This window comes from Metopolophium dirhodum, chromosome 4 (genome assembly GCF_019925205.1).
Source record: "Metopolophium dirhodum isolate CAU chromosome 4, ASM1992520v1, whole genome shotgun sequence".
NCBI classification, from domain to species: Eukaryota; Metazoa; Arthropoda; class Insecta; order Hemiptera; family Aphididae; genus Metopolophium; species Metopolophium dirhodum.
The window spans coordinates 18,249,381-18,269,756 of NC_083563.1; the positions used below are offsets into that span (position 1 = coordinate 18,249,381).

Here is a 20,376-nt window from a genome sequence, read left to right on the forward strand (position 1 = left end):
TCAATAGTTTTAATTTAATATATGATTTTGTGTTTTAATATCCTATTGTCAAAGAATTCTCAGGGTTTTCTTTCCACATTTTTTTACATTGTACTAAATTTAATTTTTTCCGCACATATTTACAAAGACTAAAACAGATATCTGACTATGTTTTTATTTGCATTTAGACTTTATAGTTTGTAATTAAATATTGACTGTAGACCCAGCCAAACACAATATAATTTTAAATGAAACATTATTTTATGTCCTTTATAAATTACAATCACATAGTAAAGTCCGTGCAGGACATTTTTCTCATTTAATTTTTTTGCATCCTTTATAAATTACATTCGTTTTTATACATTTTCTAATACATATATTACGGTGATACACCTCTGATCATAATAACTTTTCGTTTATTTTAATGTAAACAATGCACACAAATGTTTTCTGTTTAAGATTCTAGAGATTTTAGTTTGAATTTTGTAATGTGTACTCCCTAAATACAATTATTTCAAAATTTTTTTTTGTTTTCTAAAATGCATTTGCCTGCGGGCGCCAACACCTCCCTTCAATTTTTTTTTTTTTGTTATATAACTCTAGTTGAATTATTTGTATTGACTTGAACATTGATAATCTTGTGCCTTGTGAATAATCCTTCTTTAATGAATTACTTATAATTATTTTGAATAGTTTTTTCTGTTTAAGTTTCTGGGCATTTTAGTTTGAACTTTGTAATGTGTATTCCTACGGTCAAATGTTTTAAATTTTTTTTGGTTTTCTAAAATGCATTTGCCTGCGGGCGCCAACACCTCCCTTCAAATTTTTTTTTATGATTTCATTTCTAGCCAAATTTTTTAAACATTGACAATCTGGTACCCTCTGAATAATTCTTCTTCAATGAAATAAATATTTTAAATAGTTTTTTCTGTTTAAGTTTCTAGAGATTTTAGTTTGAATTTTGTAATGTGTACTCCCTAAATACAATTATTTCAAAATTTTTTTTTGTTTTCTAAAATGCATTTGCCTGCGGGCGCCAACACCTCCTTTCAATTTATTTTTATGATTTCATTTCTATCCACATTTTCTTAACTGTTGTCGAATACTTTGTTGACATTTTTCAAACATTGGTAACCTGATGCCCTAGCTCTGTTTTATCATTCTTAAGTGAGCTTATCATATTTTGAATAGTTTTTCTGTTTCAGATTCTGGGCATTATAGTTTGTACTTTGTAATGTGTAATCCTAAAATAAAATTTTTTCAAAATTTTTTCAAAATTTTTTTTTTTGTTTTCTAAAATGCATTTGCCTGCGGGCGCCAACACCTGGCGCCAAAATTTTTTTTTATGATTTCATTTCTAGCCAAATTTTTTAAACATTGACAATCAGGTACCCTCTGAATAATTCTTCTTCAATGAAATAAATATTTTAAATAGTTTTTTCTGTTTAAGTTTCTGGGCATTATCGTTTGTACTTTGTAAAGTGTATTCCTACGGTAAAATGTTTTAAAATTTTTTTTTGGTTTTCTAAAATACATTTGCCTGCGGGCGCTAACAGCTCCCTTCAATTTTTTTTTTATGATTTCATTTCTAGCCAAATTTTTTAAACATTGACAGTCCGGTGCACTCTGAATAATTCTTCTTCAATGAAATAATTATTTTGAATAGTTTTTTCTGTGTAAGTTTCTGGGCATTTTAGTTTGAACTTTGTAATGTGTATTACTACACTAAAATTTTTTCAAAATTTTTTTTTGTTTTCTAAAATGCATTTGCCTGCAGGCGCCAACACATTCCTTCAATATTTTTTTTTTTAGTAATATAACTAATTGAATTATTTGTATTGACTTGAACATTGATAATCTTGTGCCTTGTGAATAATTCTTCTTTAATGAACTACTTAAAATTATTTTGAATAGTTTTTTCTGTTTATGTTTCTGGGCATTTTAGTTTGAACTTTGTAATGTGTATTCCTACGGTAAAATGTTTTTACATTTTCTTTTGGTTTTATAAAATACATTTGCCTGCGGGCGCTAACAGCGCCCTTCAATTTTTTTTTTATGATTTCATTTCTAGCCAAATTTTTTAAACATTGACAATCTGGTACCCTCTAAATAATACTTCTTCAATGAAATAAATATTTTAAATAGTTTTTTCTGTTTAAGTTTCTGGGCATTATCGTTTGTATTTTGTAATCTGTATTCCTAAAATAAAATTTTTTCCACATTTTTTTTTTGTTTTCTAAAATGAATTTGCCTGCGGGTGCCAACACCTCCCTTCAATTTTTTTTTATGATTTCATTTCTAGCCAAATTTTCTTAACTGTTGTCGAATACTTTGTTGACATTTTTCAAACATTGCTAACCTGATGCCCTAGCTCCGTTTTATCATTCTTAAGTGAGTTTATCATATTTTGAATAGTTTTTCTGTTTTAGATTCTGGGCATTATAGTTTTGTACTTTTAATGGGTATTCCTAAAATAAAATTTTTTCAAAATTTTTTTTTTGTTTTCTAAAATGCATTTGCCTGCGGGCGCCAACACCTTCCTTCAATTTTTATTTTATGATTTTCATTGTAGACAATTTTTTAAACATTGACAATCTGGTAACCTTTGAATAATCCTTCTTTAAAGAACTAATTATTTTGAATAGTTTTTTCTGTTTAAGAGGACGCCACACCCGTATGTGTTGTCTCCGTCTTACAAACGCGTAACATACCAAATTTACGCTCAGAAATTCAAGTTTTATGCCGTTAGTTTAAAAATTGGAGTGAATCGACCTATTATGAAACTTGATGGTAAGAACGTTATCTGTGTTTTGCTGGAAGTTTTTTTACGATGATTCAGTTTTTAAGTGAGTTATGAGTATTTTTAATTTACATTTATTATACACGCCATAACTCACTTAAAAACCTAATAATCGTAAAAAAACTTCCATCAAAACACAGATAATGTTCTTACCATCAAGTTTCATAATAGGTCGATTCACTCCAATTTTTAAACTAACGGCATAAAACTTGAATTTCTGAGCGTAAATTTGGTATGTTACGCGTTTGTAAGACGGAGACAACACATACGGGTGTGGCGTCCTCTTAAGATTCTGTGCATTTTATTTAGAAGATTTTAATGTGTACCTATTTCCACAATATAATTTATTGAAATTTTTTTTTGGTTTTCTAAAATGCATTTGCCTGCGGGCGCAAACACCTCTCTTCAATTTTTTTTTATGATTTCATTTCTAGCCAAATTTTTTGTTGTCGAATATTTTGTTGACATTTTTCAAACATCGGTAACCTGATGCTCTAGCTCTTGTTTTATCATTCTTTAGTGAGCTTATCATATTAAATAGTTTTTCTGTTTAAGTTTCTGCGAATTTTAGTTTGAACTTTGTAATGTGTATTCCTACACTAAAATTTTTTCAAAATTTTTTTTTGTTTTCCTAAGATGCATTTGCCTGCAGGCGCTAACACCTATTTCAATTTTTTTTTTATGATTTCATTTCTAGCCAAATTTTTTAAACATTGACAATCTGGTAATAATAATAATAATAATAATAATAATAATAATAATTCTTCAATGAAAAAAATATTTTAAATAGTTTTTTCTGTTTAAGATTTTGGAAATTTTAGTTAGAAGTTTTTAATGTGTATTCCCACAATATAATTTATTTAAATTTTTAAGTTTCTGGGCATTTTAGTTTGAACTTTGTAATGTGTATTCCTACACTAAAATTTTTTCAAAATTTTTTTTTTGCTTTTTAAAATGTATTTGCCTGCGGGCGCTAACAGCTCCCTTCAATTTTTTTTTTATGATTTCTTTTCTGGCCAAATTTTTTAAACATTGTCAATCTGGTGCACTCTGAATAATTCTTCTTCAATGAAATAAATATTTCAAATAGTTTTCTCTGTTTAAGATTCTGGGCATTATAGTTTGAACTTTGTAATGTGTATTCCTACGGTAAAATGTTTTTAAATTTTTTTTTTGGTTTCTAAAATGCATTTGCCTGCGGGTGCCAACACCTCCCTTCAATTTTTTTTTATGATTTCATTTCTAGCCAAATTTTCTTAATTGTTGTCGAATATTTTGTTGACATTTTTCAAACATTGCAATGTTACCATGATAACCTGCTGTCCTAGCTCTGTTTTATCATTCTTTAGTGAGTTTATCATATTGAATAGTTTTTCTGTTTAAGATTCTGGGCATTAAAGTTCGTATTTTGTTATGTGCATTCCTAAAATAAAATTTTTCCACATTTTTTTTTGTTTTCTAAAATGCATTTGCCTGCAGGCGCCAATACCTCCCTTCAATTTTTTTTTTTTAGTTATTTTACTCTAGTTTAATTATTTGTATTGACTTGAACATTGATAATCTTGTGCCTTGTGAATAATCCTTCTTTAATGAACTACTTAAAATTATTTTGAATAGTTTTTTCTGTTTAAGTTTCTGGGCATTTTAGTTTGAACTTTTTAATGTGTATTCCCACAATATAATTTATTTAAATTTTTGTTTGGTTTCTAAAATGCATTTGCCTGCGGTTAACAACACCTCTCTTCATTTTTTTTTTTATGATTTTCATTATAGACACATTTTTTAAACATTGACAATCTGGAACCCTTTGAATAATTCTTCTTTAATGAAATAAATATTTTGAATAGTTTTTTCTGTTTTAGATTGTAAAAATTTTAGTTAGAAGTTTTTAATGTGTACCTATTCCCACAGTATAATTTATTTAATTTTTTTTTTGTTTTCTAAAATGCATTTGCAGGCGCCAACACCTTGCTTCAATTTTTTCGAATTTTCTTAACTGTTGTCGAATTTTTCGTTGAGATTTTTAAACATTGATAACCTGATACCCCAGATCTGTTTTATAATTCTTTAGTGAGCTTATCATTTTGATTAGTTTTTTCTGTTTAAGATTTTGGAAGTTTTAGTTCGAAGTTTGTAATGTGTATTACTAGAGGAAAATGTTTTCAAAATTTTTTTTTATTTTCTAAAATGCATTTGCCTGTGGGTGCTTACACTTCCCTTCAATTTTTTTTTTATGATTATCATTGTAGACAAATATTAAACTCATACTTTATGTCCTTATACCTTTTGTATGTAGATTGTAGATATCACTTATCCCATTTTTGTACATATAATATGTGTCAATTATTAATAGATGAACATTATGAACATATAAATATCATACAATAATAAATATACATTTTTTTTAAATTAAATCAATACATTTGTATGGCATGGCTTCATACCATTAATTATATTAAAATACTACATAATAATTGGTACATGATTTCAAAACATTGGTTTATAATAAATACAATATAACATAAAATATATTATGTTGGTATACAGTCTATGCAGATTATTGACATTTGAACAACAATTAAATGTAAATAATATGAAAATATGTTTAATTCTAACTTATAATGAAACAAGCTTTTCTAATTGGCATTCATTGTAACCTAAACTTTGAAAATATGAACTATGTTATTATTGTGATTATAAATGATTTTAATTTTAACATTTACTTGATGAATGCCAGCTAATAGTTGCTGCCAATGCCAATCCAATAGGTATGTTATTTTTACTGGTATAGTAATTACTCTGAATATATTTAATTATTTATCATGTATAATAGAAGAACCAGAGATGCTCCATATTCCAAATAGTTATACTACTGTGTTTGGGGTACAAAGGATGACTACAGAAATAATCAGAGATGACGTCGGCTTCTTATACTATAAAAATAAAACAACTGAAACTAAAATGTGAGTGAATACAGTACTTTATTCTATAACCTGTTTAGCTATTTAGCATGTTTTGAAAAAAGAATGAAGACGAATGCCACGGTACAGCATATAATATATTCCCAGACAGAAATGACTTAATGTTTTTTTTTTTTGTCCAAACGGCACAACCATCCAGCTAAACCATTTGATAGAAACGTACCATTAATTCGGCAAATTATAAATGAAAAGGCATTACAAAAAACTGTTTAATCGTATACACCTCGTGGTATATAATATATACTTGGAGGCCATTGTAAAGTTTGTATACAATTTGTTTTTATTCATTGTGTAATAGAAAATATGCAATATTATTTACAATTTTTTTTATATTATTTTTATAACTCAACATGTTACTGAATTGAAGTGTTTGTCTGTATGTTCATTGCATTATAGTTTTCCTGATGGTACAAAGCAATACACCTTTTTGCAGAGTACTGAGATGATGAGACGTTTAAGATATTATCTGTGTTTTCCAGCAACACCCAGAAACCTTACAGAGTTGCTTTATTTGTTGGTGGCTGATGAAAACAAAGAGTATAATTCGTCGTGGAAACGAGAAACAGAGTTTCGACAAATGTCTATACGACGAAAACGGCGGAAACGCCATAATCGTGGCATATAATATAAATATAGCACAAGTACTGTTCCTATATTATATTATATTATAGGTATATCGTCCACATATACATGGACGAGTTTCCGGGCCGTGACGACCAGAAGAAAATAATGGCCGCGTCCGATTTCCGATTTCTGAAACGCCATAATCGCGGCATATAATATAAATATAGCACAAGTACTGTTCCTATATTATATTATATTATAGGTATATCGTCCACATATACATGGACGAGTTTCCGGGCCGTGACGACCAGAAGAAAATAATGGCCGCGTCCGATTTCCGGGTCCGCTCTCGGTTTTACGCGATCCGCCAGGTTGACGGCGAACGGGCGTACGACTGGTACAGGCGGGTGAGGGCGGCCGCCGTGCAGTGCGGGTTCAACAGTATCTTTTCTGATAGGAAAGTCCGAAAGTGGATCTAGTTGGTACTTTTGAGGGGTCAAAAGTAAAAATTTCCCGGTAGTTTTCAAAAGCACCGTGAAAAACAAAAGAAAAATTAAGGAAAAACTGGAATTTGTACGTAAAAAATTATGAAATTTTGGTTTTTGGTGCATCTCTAAAACAAATTACGGTGATATATGAAATTTTTACTGAATTTTCTTTCAAAGCATTTCCTATACACCATAACATTTTCCAAGTATTTTGACTTATTTTGAGCTGTTACTGACATTTTCAGTTTCCATTTTTTTTTCTATAAATACCATTAAAATTTTATTTGTTGGTTAAAAAAGCTTGAAAATTTAATAGAAGGTTCCTACTATATTGTTTCAAAGGCTAATGAAAAAAATAAAAAATCCAGTCACAATTTTTTTTTATAAGCATTTAAAGTTCAAATATTGACATAATACGTAAAAATGACGAAAATTTGCAAATTATTTTGAGTATGAAATTTACAAAAAATTTTTTATTTAAATCTAAGTATAGACAATGTCATACAACATCTCTCATATCTCATAAGATTGTCTATATTTATTAAAAAAAAAAATGTTTACAAGCAAATCAAATTAATTTTTTATGAGCGCTGAAAGTTCATATTTTTACAAGATTGGATATTCACTCGATTTCACATGTAGCGATTTTGTGATTATTCAAGAACAAATATCTGTAGATACATAAATATTTCACTAGCTAGTGGATTTACAATGGTGTTTATTTATTTATTTTTTTTTATATACTGTATACAAAATTTTTACCAGATAGAGTGCTTCGATTTCGACATATTGTACCTTATATTTTAGCAAATTGGATCAAGATCGTACTTTAAAGAGGTCATTTTTCGATTTCCTCAATAGTTATTTAATGCCACGGGAAAAACTACTGACAAATTACGAAAAATCACTTAAAATGGGATTTTAATTTCAAACGATTTGTTTATCGCCGTAGCAACAAATAAAAAATTATAATATTATAATATTAATTCTACTTGTAACCTACTGTACAGCAGAGCGACATTCACTTGCCCGTTTTTTTTTTGTAACTGTCAATAAAATTTTATTTGTTCGGTAAAAATGCCTGAAAATTTAATATAAGGCTCCCGATATATTGTTACAATAGCAGTTAAAAAATATTAAAAATAAATAGGCACAATTTTTTTTATAAGTATTTTAAGTTCAAATTTTGACAAAATGTACTAATTATTTTGTAGTTAAAAATATATACAATTTTCAACTTTTATAGCTAAGGATTGAAAATTTAAAACAAGGTTCCACGTAAAAAAGTTATAATATGTAAATTACTTTATTCACAAAAATATCATCAAATATAATACTTAGTATTATACTAATATCATAGGCTGACTTGACCGTCTTCGCTCAGAATCGTTTTTCTTATGCAATGATATTATATCATTGAATTCAAATTGAACACCATTCATTACAGTAACTAATGAGAAAATTGACCTCTTTAAAGTACCAACTTGATCCAATTTGATAATTGATAAGATATATTATATGTTGAAATCGAAGCACTCCTTCTGGTAGAATTTTTGTATACCTACAGGATAAAAAAAATAAAATAAACACCATTGTAAAAACACTAGCTTCCTTGCTTCGCTCAGAATCTAAAATGCAATTTTAGAAAATTATATATTGTTTAACATTCCAGCACTGTATTCACTTGAACCAAAGATTTAAGGGCCCCCTTTTTTAACATATTTCCTTCTGTAAGAAACATATATTATTAAATATATTACTTTAAACATTAACAATATTTCTTTTAAAAATATTTTTAATTTTTAGAATCATTATACATTTAAAATTTGTACAGCTCTCGACATGAATTCCAAAATAGCATTGGAACTTAAAATAACACTAAAAGTTTTCATTTATCACAGGTTTTTTTTAAATTTTTTTTTATTGATTATTAAGCCTGGCAACTATGGCTATTAGCTGTTTTGTTTGTTTATAGGGGAGGGTACTGTAGGTTGGTTAACACGTGTGTTTTTTGGCAGAATTTCAAATTGGGCACCTGTAGGTTTCCGTCATGCCTGGTCGGGGGATGGCGGCCTCTCTCTCTAGAAAGTTGCCTGCCCTGAGAGAAAAACCGCCTGTGGAACCGACGCCGTAGTCCGCTCGGCCATTCCATCCCACTTATCTCAGTTTTTACAGTATTTAGGTACATGATTTTGTTTTTATAGGATTTCAAGAAGGAACAGATTTAAATAAAAATCCATGTAGTTGTTCACAAATAATTAAGTCAGTTTATTTTTGGGTTGTCTATAAGCTTTTTTGTAAAAGTCCCAGAACAAAACAAACATAAACATATCTTGTGGCAATGCTAACGCTAGTACAAATTTGGGAAAACTGCAGTCCGTTGACAATAATGTTACACATCCATGAAGACCAGTGATAACGAATTGAACCTGCAAGAATCATTTAAAACATCAGTTAGTATTACATAACAATATAGGTGAATACTAAATAACTAATATCGATATAACATTTTATATATTTATTAAAAAAAATACTTTATTAGGTGTGAAATAAAATAAAATAGATAGTTCCACATCAGACATTATCAAGTCTATTATTGTTGTTATAAAATTAATTTGTTACAAAAAGGTAACCTTCAATTATATTGTTTGAAAATAAAATATTTTAAGTATATGAATATGAATGGTTATAAAAACTGTTATAATAAATAAAAATCTAAAAATTAAACCGGGCTTCATCTTGTGATAATTATAATTAATAATAATATTTATAGATATTAAAATATTTTTCATTGCTATGGGAAAATGTGATCTTTGTCGAGTTTCTAAATTTAAGAAATTACCAGTTGTAATTGTGTCAAATATTTTTTCCACCATGCTTTTTTGTACCCTGGTTTCAATATGGTCAAGAAGTAGTAACTGTACATGACAACGTGAACAAATGCATTTATGGTCCCAAATAAGATGATTTGTCCTCCTAAATTTACCAAATATTCATAAGTAAATTATTAATTATTACTAGACTGCGTCCAGCAAGAGAACACAACTCGTTCGCTCAAGTCTCTAGGTGAATTTCTCGCATCACGCAGCAACCGGGAATTTTGATCGCCACCCAGTTGCGTTCTCTCGCTGGACGCAGTTTAACAATGTTTATGTCATTGATTATAAATTTTTTTTACCTGGATAGAATTTTATTATACCCCAGCTAAACATCAAGACCATTGTATGATGATAGATGTGTAAAAACGTCACTTGATTTTGTTTTTTACGTAACACGAAGAATATCTAAAATAATCAATAACATTTTTTATAAATTATGATGACCATACAGATGTATACTATCTCAGATCTATAATATTACCGTGTCGAGTAGATCTAAGACTTTAGAAAAGAAATAACTCCACACAGCACCAACTATCTATAAATAATAAGAATGAACAATTTTAGTTCAATTTTTTTTTTAATAATCACATTTTCATTAAATATATTTAGTTAAGAATAATATATTATAATTTTATTGTTAGTATTATTATTAATATTATTATTATTTTTTTTATTATAATAATATTGGGAAAATAAAAATGAATATATGATATATGGAGTGGTAAAACACACTACTTATTTTAGAAGACATTATACGTTTTAGTTTTCACAATTGTTTACCCTTAGCATTTTTTAGCATTTTACTCTTTTGATTAGCATTTTTAAATTCATATTCCGAAACATAATATAATTCAAAGTATATCGATCTATAAACACCCAAATGTTGACTAGAAAATTATTAGTTATAACAATTTAAAGTTTAGATGAGTTTAGTCATTGATTAAGTTAACTTCACTTAATCAATGACTTAGTGGACCAACATTATACAGGTACTTATAACTATTTTAAATAGATGTGTATAAATTGTAACTCATAAATTACTTGCCAATATTAGATTTTTATGTATCGAATTAATAAAAATTATTTTGCTTTGGAATAAGGAATTAAAAATGGATAACGATAAAAAATATTAAAAATAGATTTTTTAGTTAAATTTAGTTTTATAACAACTTAATATTATGTAAAAACATTTTTTCACAAACATGATTACCTAGCTTTTGAAATAATGAATGTCTTATATGGTAAATGGGTGTTAAATATTCCAATTCATAAAATGTTAGGTACAAAGTCCGAAATCGTTCGTATCTCGATGTGTAACGCTGTGCAAAAACATTCATTGTTAAAATTAAATTTTCACCACGTTGATAAAATTTGTATTGATAAAACCTTTTTAAAAAAAATAACTATGAACATTTTTATATCATAAAATTGCTTATTTTATTTAGTTGTTGTAGGTACCTATCGATTAATTATGATTATATAAATAGAGTTGATTAAAATCAAATATAAATTCATTAAATATGTCAATTTATTTATTTATGACATACTACATAGTACCTACATGGTATGATATATTTACTTTTAGATTCTGAGCTGAACAATGAATGTATTGATTTTACAATGATGTGGGGTTTTTTTGGTGTGAATCTGTTTTTGAAGTGTACACGATAAGTAGTCGAAATAATGCTTTGATTTTCAACTTCAGTACCTTTTACGATGGAAAATGAATCTAGTTGGTGCTTTTGAGTGGTTTTAATTTAAAAGTCCCACTATAGTTTCCAAAAGCTCTGGGAAAAACAATAAAACAATTAAGAAAAAACGGGAATTTTTACACAAAATTGGTTATCGACAAAATCAATTTTGGTTTTTGGTGTAGCTTTAAAAATAATTATCATAGATAAATACATTTCACTGAATGTTAATATTAACATTTCCTATACGCCACTAAGTTTTCAAAATAGTTTGGCTCATGTTGAGCTCATTTATAACCATATGAAAAATTTGATTTTTTCTAGTTTTTCTTTAATTAATATTGATAAAAAAAATTTCATAAGATCGAAAAATGTATTACAAGGTTCCTCATAAGTTGTTGCTAGTGGAAATTAAAAAAACAAATTGAGCGTAAATCCACAACCATTTTTTATGAGCATCGGAAGAAGTTGATAACACGAAAATTATGCAAATTATTTTGAGTTAGAAATGTATAAAAATTATTGTTTTTATATCTAAGATTATGAATTTAATACAATATTCCTCATTAGTTTGTCAACCTTTAACAAAGAAAAAAATGTATTCTAGAAAGTTAAATTAAATTTTTATGTAGGTACGTTTGAAGTTCATATTTTTACTACATTTTATATTCACTCAATTAATCAATTTTCAATTTTTTCAATTTTTTTTTGTTTAATTGTCAATAAAATGTTATTCTTTTAGTCAAAAATCTCGAAAATATAATTCAAAGCTTCTCACACATTGTGACAATAGCAGTTTAAAAATATTAAAATTACACAGGCACGATATTTCATAAAAGCATTTATAGTTCAAATTCTGACAAAATGTATTAAATTGAAAAGTTGCAAATTCTTTTGTAGTGAAAAATTTATAAAATTATCAATTTTTATAGATGAGAATTTAAAATTTAAAACAATAAGATTCCACGTAAGTAGTTCATACTGTAACTAAAAATCCTAAACAAAATATAAGCACAGATTTAATAGACGTTTTTAATTCAAATTTGGACAAAATTAGATATTTAAACAAAGCTTAAGAATTTTAGTTGTTTTGTTGTAACTTAAAAATATTTTTCTGCTTAGGTACTATTAAAATATATAATCATATTTTATACACACTATGCCATTTTCAAATGCAATTTTTTTGGCATAGGTACCTATATAAATATATATAAATTTGACCTACTGTAGTACTAATGCCTGATAGTAAGAAAAATTACTTTCGCAGTAATATAAAATATACTTGGTAGTATAAAGACTGACAGACTTTCTGCGCTCAGAATCAATCTTCGAATACAATGACGAGTTATAAAATAATATACCACTTGCCCACTTTTTATGAATACAGTTTTTTAGTAAAAATCGTTTTATTTAAGTATCTTCCTTTAAAAAATATTACATTCAAATTACATACCTATTTATTTAAATTACATTTTCTATAATACGATTACTTAATATATATTATATTCATTTACAGGAAAATATTTTTTTTTTTAAATATTTTTCTTGAACTAAGAAATGTTTATAATTATAAATGTATTCGTAAAAAAAAGGGGGGAGTAGATAACCACTCTGATGTACAGTAGGTGTCGAGTGTGCCTTGTCATTGAGTAAATCACTATATTGTATAACTGTATAAGTATGTGTTAAATTTTAATTTAATGATAAATCTATGCATACGAAAATCTATTCTTAGCAAAGACGTTCTATCAGCCTATATTTCTAAGCATGTTTTATAACAATTATTATATTTATATTGCTATGTATTAAAGTAATTTATTTTACCATAACAGTATTACTGTATTAATGTGACATTACTAATACGGTAGGTTGAATTCAGTTTTGACGAAAACATTGCATTTGAAAATATGATTGTGTATATATGTATAATATAATATTCATTTAAAGTTTCATGTACCCCTGAATAATATTATTTTTAAATTACAACATAATAACTAAATTCGTTATTTGTTATTAAAACGTTTGTAAAAATAATGGTGTGTATATTATTCAGATTTTTAAATTACAATATCAATTGTCTACTATATATATAATTCCTGTTCATACACACACAAAAAAAAACACATCATTGTAAAATCAAACATTCATTGCTTTGTTCAGAATCTAAAATATTATATAAATATATAATATTATGTAACTTTTGATGGCATAATATTTAGATATTAAGTGAATTTATATATTTTATTTTGGCAAACAATATTCATAATAATAATCAAGTAATATAAGGATTAACTCAATAAAATAATCAATTTTATAATAGGTATAAAAATGTTATTACTTGGGTTAGTTGGGTACTTTTTTTTATGTAAAACCTGCCCCATACGAACGTCCTGGCTAAAATGCGTTTTGTAGGATAGGCACATTTGTATATTTCACGATATATGTATCATATTTTGAATTTACTGGGACATCGCATATTGTACAATGTTTCATTTTTATACAGCAACTACATTGCATTTGCATGTAACATAATATTTTGCTATATTATATTAAATATGTGTAGTTAATATTACGTCTTTAGCTTTATCTGTGTCACTGTAATCAATTTCAATGCAGTTTATTTTGTAGTCATCTTGAAGCCATATTAACCGAAATGCCTGTAAATTTAAACACAAAAAATAAAATTCAATTTAATTTAACAAACCAATGCTGGGGTACTTTTAAAGTCTAATCCTTTGTACCTTTATTAATACTTTGGTAGGTATTATAGTTTAGTAGTATTACCTGAAAAAATCGCTATCTTACCCAATATCTTAAATATTCTAAGATTATACCCAACATCATCATCGAGGAAATCTGCAGAACACTACCCGAGTACCTAATCATATGACCATAAAACCTTTTTAAAGGTGATATTATAAAAATAGTATATTAAATACAATAAAAAAAAAGGAATTTACTTCATAGGCAAAATAAAACAATTCGTTTACCTATGTACCCATACAGCAGTTTTATATATGATTGTATTTAGGACCGTATACAATTTATATCAATAAATTCCTTGAAACTCGGAGGGCGTGTTTAAGTTTATTGTTTCAACCCATGTAGATTGGTATTGTGTGGCTCAGGCATGCATTTATTTTTTGGCTTACAAAAATTAATTAATTTTTTATTCATTTAGGTATAGGTTTTTATTGGCTACAGAAATAAAATTTAAAAAAAATTGACTTAGACTTGCCAACCCATGTGATGCAATTGGATTTTTTTGTTAAAAAAAATAAAATAATATAAATCATTTTTTTATTTTAGGTCAAAGGTCACAAAATTGGTTTTTTCATTTATCTCTTAAACTTTAAGTGTTTTCGAAAAAACAGCTTTGACAAAATTTGTAAATCAAGTAATTGTCTAAAAAAATTGTTCTTACACTTTTTTACCTAAAAGTAATAATTCATGAGTTATCTTTCGGTCGACGCTTAGTCGGGGGTCCGCGGCGCACGGGGTGACTCTTGTCCGCGATCAGAGCTACTCAGAAATTCAGCACACCATAAAATAACACAGTATATTATGATTTCAAAAACTATGAATACTCGTACATGATATATATTTATATATATATATATATAATAGTAACCGTTTGTGTTACTCACACATGAAAATATTGAAAATACAAATAATATGATTCTCAATATAACAGTTTATACTATAGTGTACCCAATATCCATATTATATTAAATAGTTAAAAATAAAAATAAACACCACTATCGCATCTAATGCATCGCGCAGTATTAAGTACCTATCTAAATTCTATATATTATCTTATCGTTACCACCAATTATCCATAAAAACGGCGGGGTACGGCATGCGCGAGTACTTAGATAAATATTATTGATTAATATTATACAAAAGTTAAAGTTCATAATGAGAAAGTACCAATAGATCCCATCTTACATTTTTGCTGAATTTCTGAGCAGCTCTGATCGCGGACGAGAGTCACCCCGTGCGCCGCGACCCCCCGACTAAGCGTCGACCGAAAGACAACTCATGAATTCATTACTTTTAGGTAAAAAAGTGTAAGAACAATTTTTTTAGGCAATTACTTGATCTACAAATTTTGTTAAAGCTGTTTTTACGAAAACACTTAAAGTTTAAGAGATAAATGAAAAAAGCAATTTTGTGACCTTTGACCTTGAATAAAAAAATTAGCAGCAATAGGATCGATGGGGACTTTTGAGATTTTGTTTATGATGAGGTACTTAAAGTGTGTACCAATTTTCAGCTCTATGCGAATTATTCCGAAGTTTGCATGTTTTTTTGTCTATTTTGACCGGACTATGAAGTACGTTTGAAAATATAACATGTTTAATAGCCAATATTATGGTGTATCTACCCGCAACAGGTGGATTACCCACCTAGGTCGAATTAGTATAAACCAAACCCAACGAGGTAGGTACACCGATGCTGATTTGCTCATGAACTGAGCCACTACCTACACTAAAACCATGATATAGTATTTTGTGTTTGTTAATTTTTTCCCGCGCTAAGTTAAGGCAATTTTACTATTGCAACTAGTATTATTTTATAAATGTTAACAGTGTAATAAAATAAATGACAATGTTTAAACAAAATATAATATCTATACCTATATTATTATTATAGTAATTTATTAGTAACCTATAAAATATATATTGACACTTTGATAACACGTCATGCCGTATAAAATATTGTATTACCTCTTTCACTAGATAGGCTGAAAATAAAACTTGGACAACATTGTACACCATTACAATACTATCAATTTTCAATGGGCTACGATACTTCATGAATTTTGGACCAGCATGCAGAACAAAGTATAGATAAGCGGTAAGAATTATCACAACTGGCCATGGCGAATCCATTAACCAATAATCTTTAATTCTTGAATCTAAATTAATAATATAACACAAGTTACAAATATACAGCGTGTTTCACCAAGCTTGATAACCGCATTTTTTTATCGGATAATGAATGAATGAATTTATTCAAATACTGATTTTTGAAATTTTTAAATAACCATACTAAAATACCAATTTTAAATTCATGAGACTTTTTCGCACTACTTAAGGCGGGTCTTGTAGTGATACAAACTTCTATTTTCCAAATTAAAACCCTCTTTAATATTCCTTAAATTATTTGGGTAATTATGTGAGTAATTTTTTTTTAATATTTTTATGTGCCCAATTCAAATTCAGAACGATTATTTGTTGTTTTTACAAATTGTCAATGTTGATAGAATAATATAAATTAGTAACATTTTCAAGTCACCATGGACCTATTATCCTTAGTAGGTACCTACTACATACCAACACAAAGTTTTAAGTAGGGAACTCAAAAACTATAAGCTCAAATTTTGATTTTGATAAATATCCGTTAAATAATTTACATTAGAAAAGGGCCAGGGGTTCTTATTTGGAAAACAGAAGCTTGTATCTCCATATGACACAAAATATCACAAGAATTCGAAAATATTAACTTTAATGCCGGGTTTCATGAAAAATGAATTAATTTAATAGTTTTATACAATTTAATGGACCAATCATGGACCACTAAATCATGTTTAAGGGGCTATTAGCTAATTAGTGATCGTTAATAATGCAACCTGAAATAAGTAGGTACCTATTTTAAAAAATTCCAAAAACCAGATTTTTAACTCATTATTAAATGAAAAAAATGGTGGTGTGCATGATTGATGAATCACTCTGTATAAAAATATTAAGATAAAATGTAAAATCAGTGTTCTTTTATAGGTAATAATATAATATGCAAACTCATAGTAATAATTTTACTGAAAAAGATATGCTGTCACTGTTTTAAATGATTTTGATATTATAAACAAGTTAAAATAACATAATGAATAATTGTAATATTTCATATTATCCTATATTTTAATATTCACTGTCTAGAATATTATAAGCTTACCTCCATTTTTGTCTATCCATTCTAAGAGATCGGAAACTTTTTGATATAGAACTGACATCTGAAAATATAGACGAATAGTGTAATAAAGACAATACAATTTTCAATGACATAATTATTTCAAAACAGAAACATTATACACTCCTTTTTTTTTGTTTTCCTATTTAAGGGATAACTAGTCACAAGTACATAACAACTCATTTTTAGATTAATAGTTTATCAGGTACCTACACATTAAGTTGCAGTGGCGTTCCTACACCCATTTATAGTGGAGGACAGGCGAAAACTAAAAATTTAAATTCAGTCTTTGCATATAGTTTTAAATTGCAGTAAAACTGCTTCGATTTTTTTTAATAATTTCTTGTTCGATGGAAAAGTGAATCTAGTTAGTGCATTTGGGAGGTCAAAATCAAAATAGTTCCTAAAATTATTGGGAAAAACAAAATAAAAATTTAAAAAAAACGAGATTTTTTACGCAAAATCAGTGAATTTTCTATACACCATACAATTTTTAAATATTTTGACTAATTTTGAGCCATTTATAGCATAGTATAAGAAATTTTTGCTTTGTATTAGTTTTTATTTAATTATGTGTATTGTCAATAAAATAATTTTTGATTACGAAAGTTTTGAATTATTTTGTACTTCAACATTTATAAAATGTTCAATTTTTATAGCAGGCTAAAGATTGAATATATTTTAAAACAAGGTTTCTCATAAGTATTTTATAGAGCAACCAACAAATCTAAAAATTAAATAAACACAAATACACAATCTTTTATAATAGATATTTTGAGTTCAAATTTAAACAAAATTAGATTTTTAAACGGAGAATAACGATTTTAGTTATTTTTTAAATTTTAAAAATATTATAGTAATATATGGGTTGACAGATTGCCTTCGATCAAAATCGTTTTTCGTATAGAATGGTTTTATATCATTGAATTTAAATTTAAAACATCCATTATAGTGACCTCTCTAGACACCTACTGTACAGCAGAACAGTACCCCCTTTTTTAACTATGTTAATGTACCAAATCATAATTCATAAGCAATTAAATTATAGACAAATTTAACATAAAAACTAAATCTGTTTTTTTTTAACCACCTTTCATACTGCTAACTTAACTGTAAGTTATAATATTAGCTTTTAAGGTGAAAATAATGGTATATTTAGATTTTAGATCTTTTAGAATAATATGAGTTTTTTAAATTAAAGCAAACATTTGTTGATAATATTACAGTACGAATCCTTTTTAAATAATTGACATTCTAGTATAATCAAACAACCACTGGGTGACGCTTTATCTAGCGATGATAATATATTACACACCTCATTTCGTACATATTATACTTTCTGTTTTAGTTTTTATTTAAGCGCTTCAATCATGGGAGTGCGAGGTTCTTATACCTTTACAGTTATACGCTTTATAATGATATCTACTAAATAGTTGAATAATTACAAGATAAAATCTAATATGTTATAGAAGTAAAGTTATATCTACACTTTTAATTTTCATACAATATAAATACAGCCATGGCTCCAAGAGTGCGGGTGGGGGGCGTGGCCGTGCCTTCTTTATGGTCTGTCCAGATCTTTAAATCATTAGGCTCGTAACGAAGCACGTAATAATATAAGTATAATATTCCATCAATAACAAAAAAATTAGAAATACGTTTTGTATGTTAATAACAAATCAATGACCATTATAAATTAAACGTAGGTATGTATATCACCCCAGTAATATCCAATTTAATGATAATATAATCATTTTGTTGTTTTACTGGGAATGGTATTTGAAAAAAAATTATATAAATATTGTATAAGCATAATATGATGTACGTAATATAATAATATGTAAAAGAGAATATTTAAATTTTATACAATACAATTTTAAATTAAGATTAATATCGATATTCATACATTGGTATTTGTCTTGAAATTGATACTTATAATAGTTATCATATTTCGAAAGACTTTTATAATAATATTGTGCATCATATTTGAACAGGTTGAAGGTGCCTATAACGTGCATTGTTGAGTATATCCTCATCCTCTGATTTAATTATTATGGGTGAAGTGAATAATGACTTTTAATTAAGTAAGTACTATCATAGATCGATACAACAATATTATGAACTATGGTAATTCGTTGCAGAATACATAGGTATTATTTTCAAATAAATTTGTAAATTAAGTTAGCAATTATTTTTATTCCCGCATAATCATATAAAGTACCTATAATGTAAAATTGTGATATTGAAACAATTTATAATAATAATTATTAATAATGCTTACCTTGTACTGTTGTGTATTTGTATCTTGAAGTGCAGGAATATTAAAATGCAATAGGAAGTTATATTTATTGGTAGGTTATATTCCATATAACCTACAGAAATTTAATGAGAATTTTCACCGCATCAAAATGCCACATGGGTCTGATGAATTTAAGTTAACTAACGAACATTATGTTTCTTGAGACGAAATGAAGACCGTGGTGTAGTTCCAAACATTGTGTAGGCTATGATACTGGTTTAATTTGAATATATAACAGAGGTCACGCAGGAAATAATGACATTAGAAATATTGTCAAACAAGTGAGGAATTTATGAGGTAGGTCTTTTTAAAGTCTGTAATGTAACGACTTGGTGTCAACGAACTACATTCAAAATGTACAAGAAAAAAAAATTAATATTAGATTTAAATAAAACAATGTTTGAAGTCGTGTACAATGTATTTAACTCGGCTATGTTAAAATGAGTGACAAGTCAACCATTGAAACCATTTGTGCAGAATGATGATAATATTATTAGCTTTTAATACGATTTTAAGTGTCAATTTTGTTCCCGGTATAAAGTATACTATAGGTATATACAGGTATTGCATGCTTCAAACAAATTCCTCTCGATTTCGGTATTTTAAATAATCTGATTACGGGGAGTGAGGAGGTCGTAAAAACATAAAACTGTAATATATAAAACATTATTGAAAAACCCATACATTCTATACTTCGCTCATAGGTAATATAAAATTGATTT

At 27.3% G+C, this 20,376-nt stretch overlaps 1 protein-coding gene across 1 annotated transcript; it reads right to left on the bottom strand.

Moving 5' to 3' along the window:
• Positions 1–9,056: 9,056 nt before the first annotated feature.
• On the bottom strand, positions 9,057–19,874 carry LOC132943373 (elongation of very long chain fatty acids protein AAEL008004-like). Its single transcript, XM_061012341.1, has 8 exons — positions 19,637–19,874; positions 17,341–17,398; positions 16,116–16,306; positions 13,959–14,042; positions 10,173–10,229; positions 9,991–10,096; positions 9,655–9,788; positions 9,057–9,241 (listed from the first exon to the last, which is right to left on the bottom strand). The coding sequence occupies exons 2-8, from the start codon at positions 17,396–17,398 to the stop codon at positions 9,071–9,073; spliced, it is 801 nt and encodes a 266-aa protein (XP_060868324.1). The 5' UTR covers positions 19,637–19,874; the 3' UTR covers positions 9,057–9,070.
• Between the last annotated feature and the right edge of the window lie 502 nt (positions 19,875–20,376).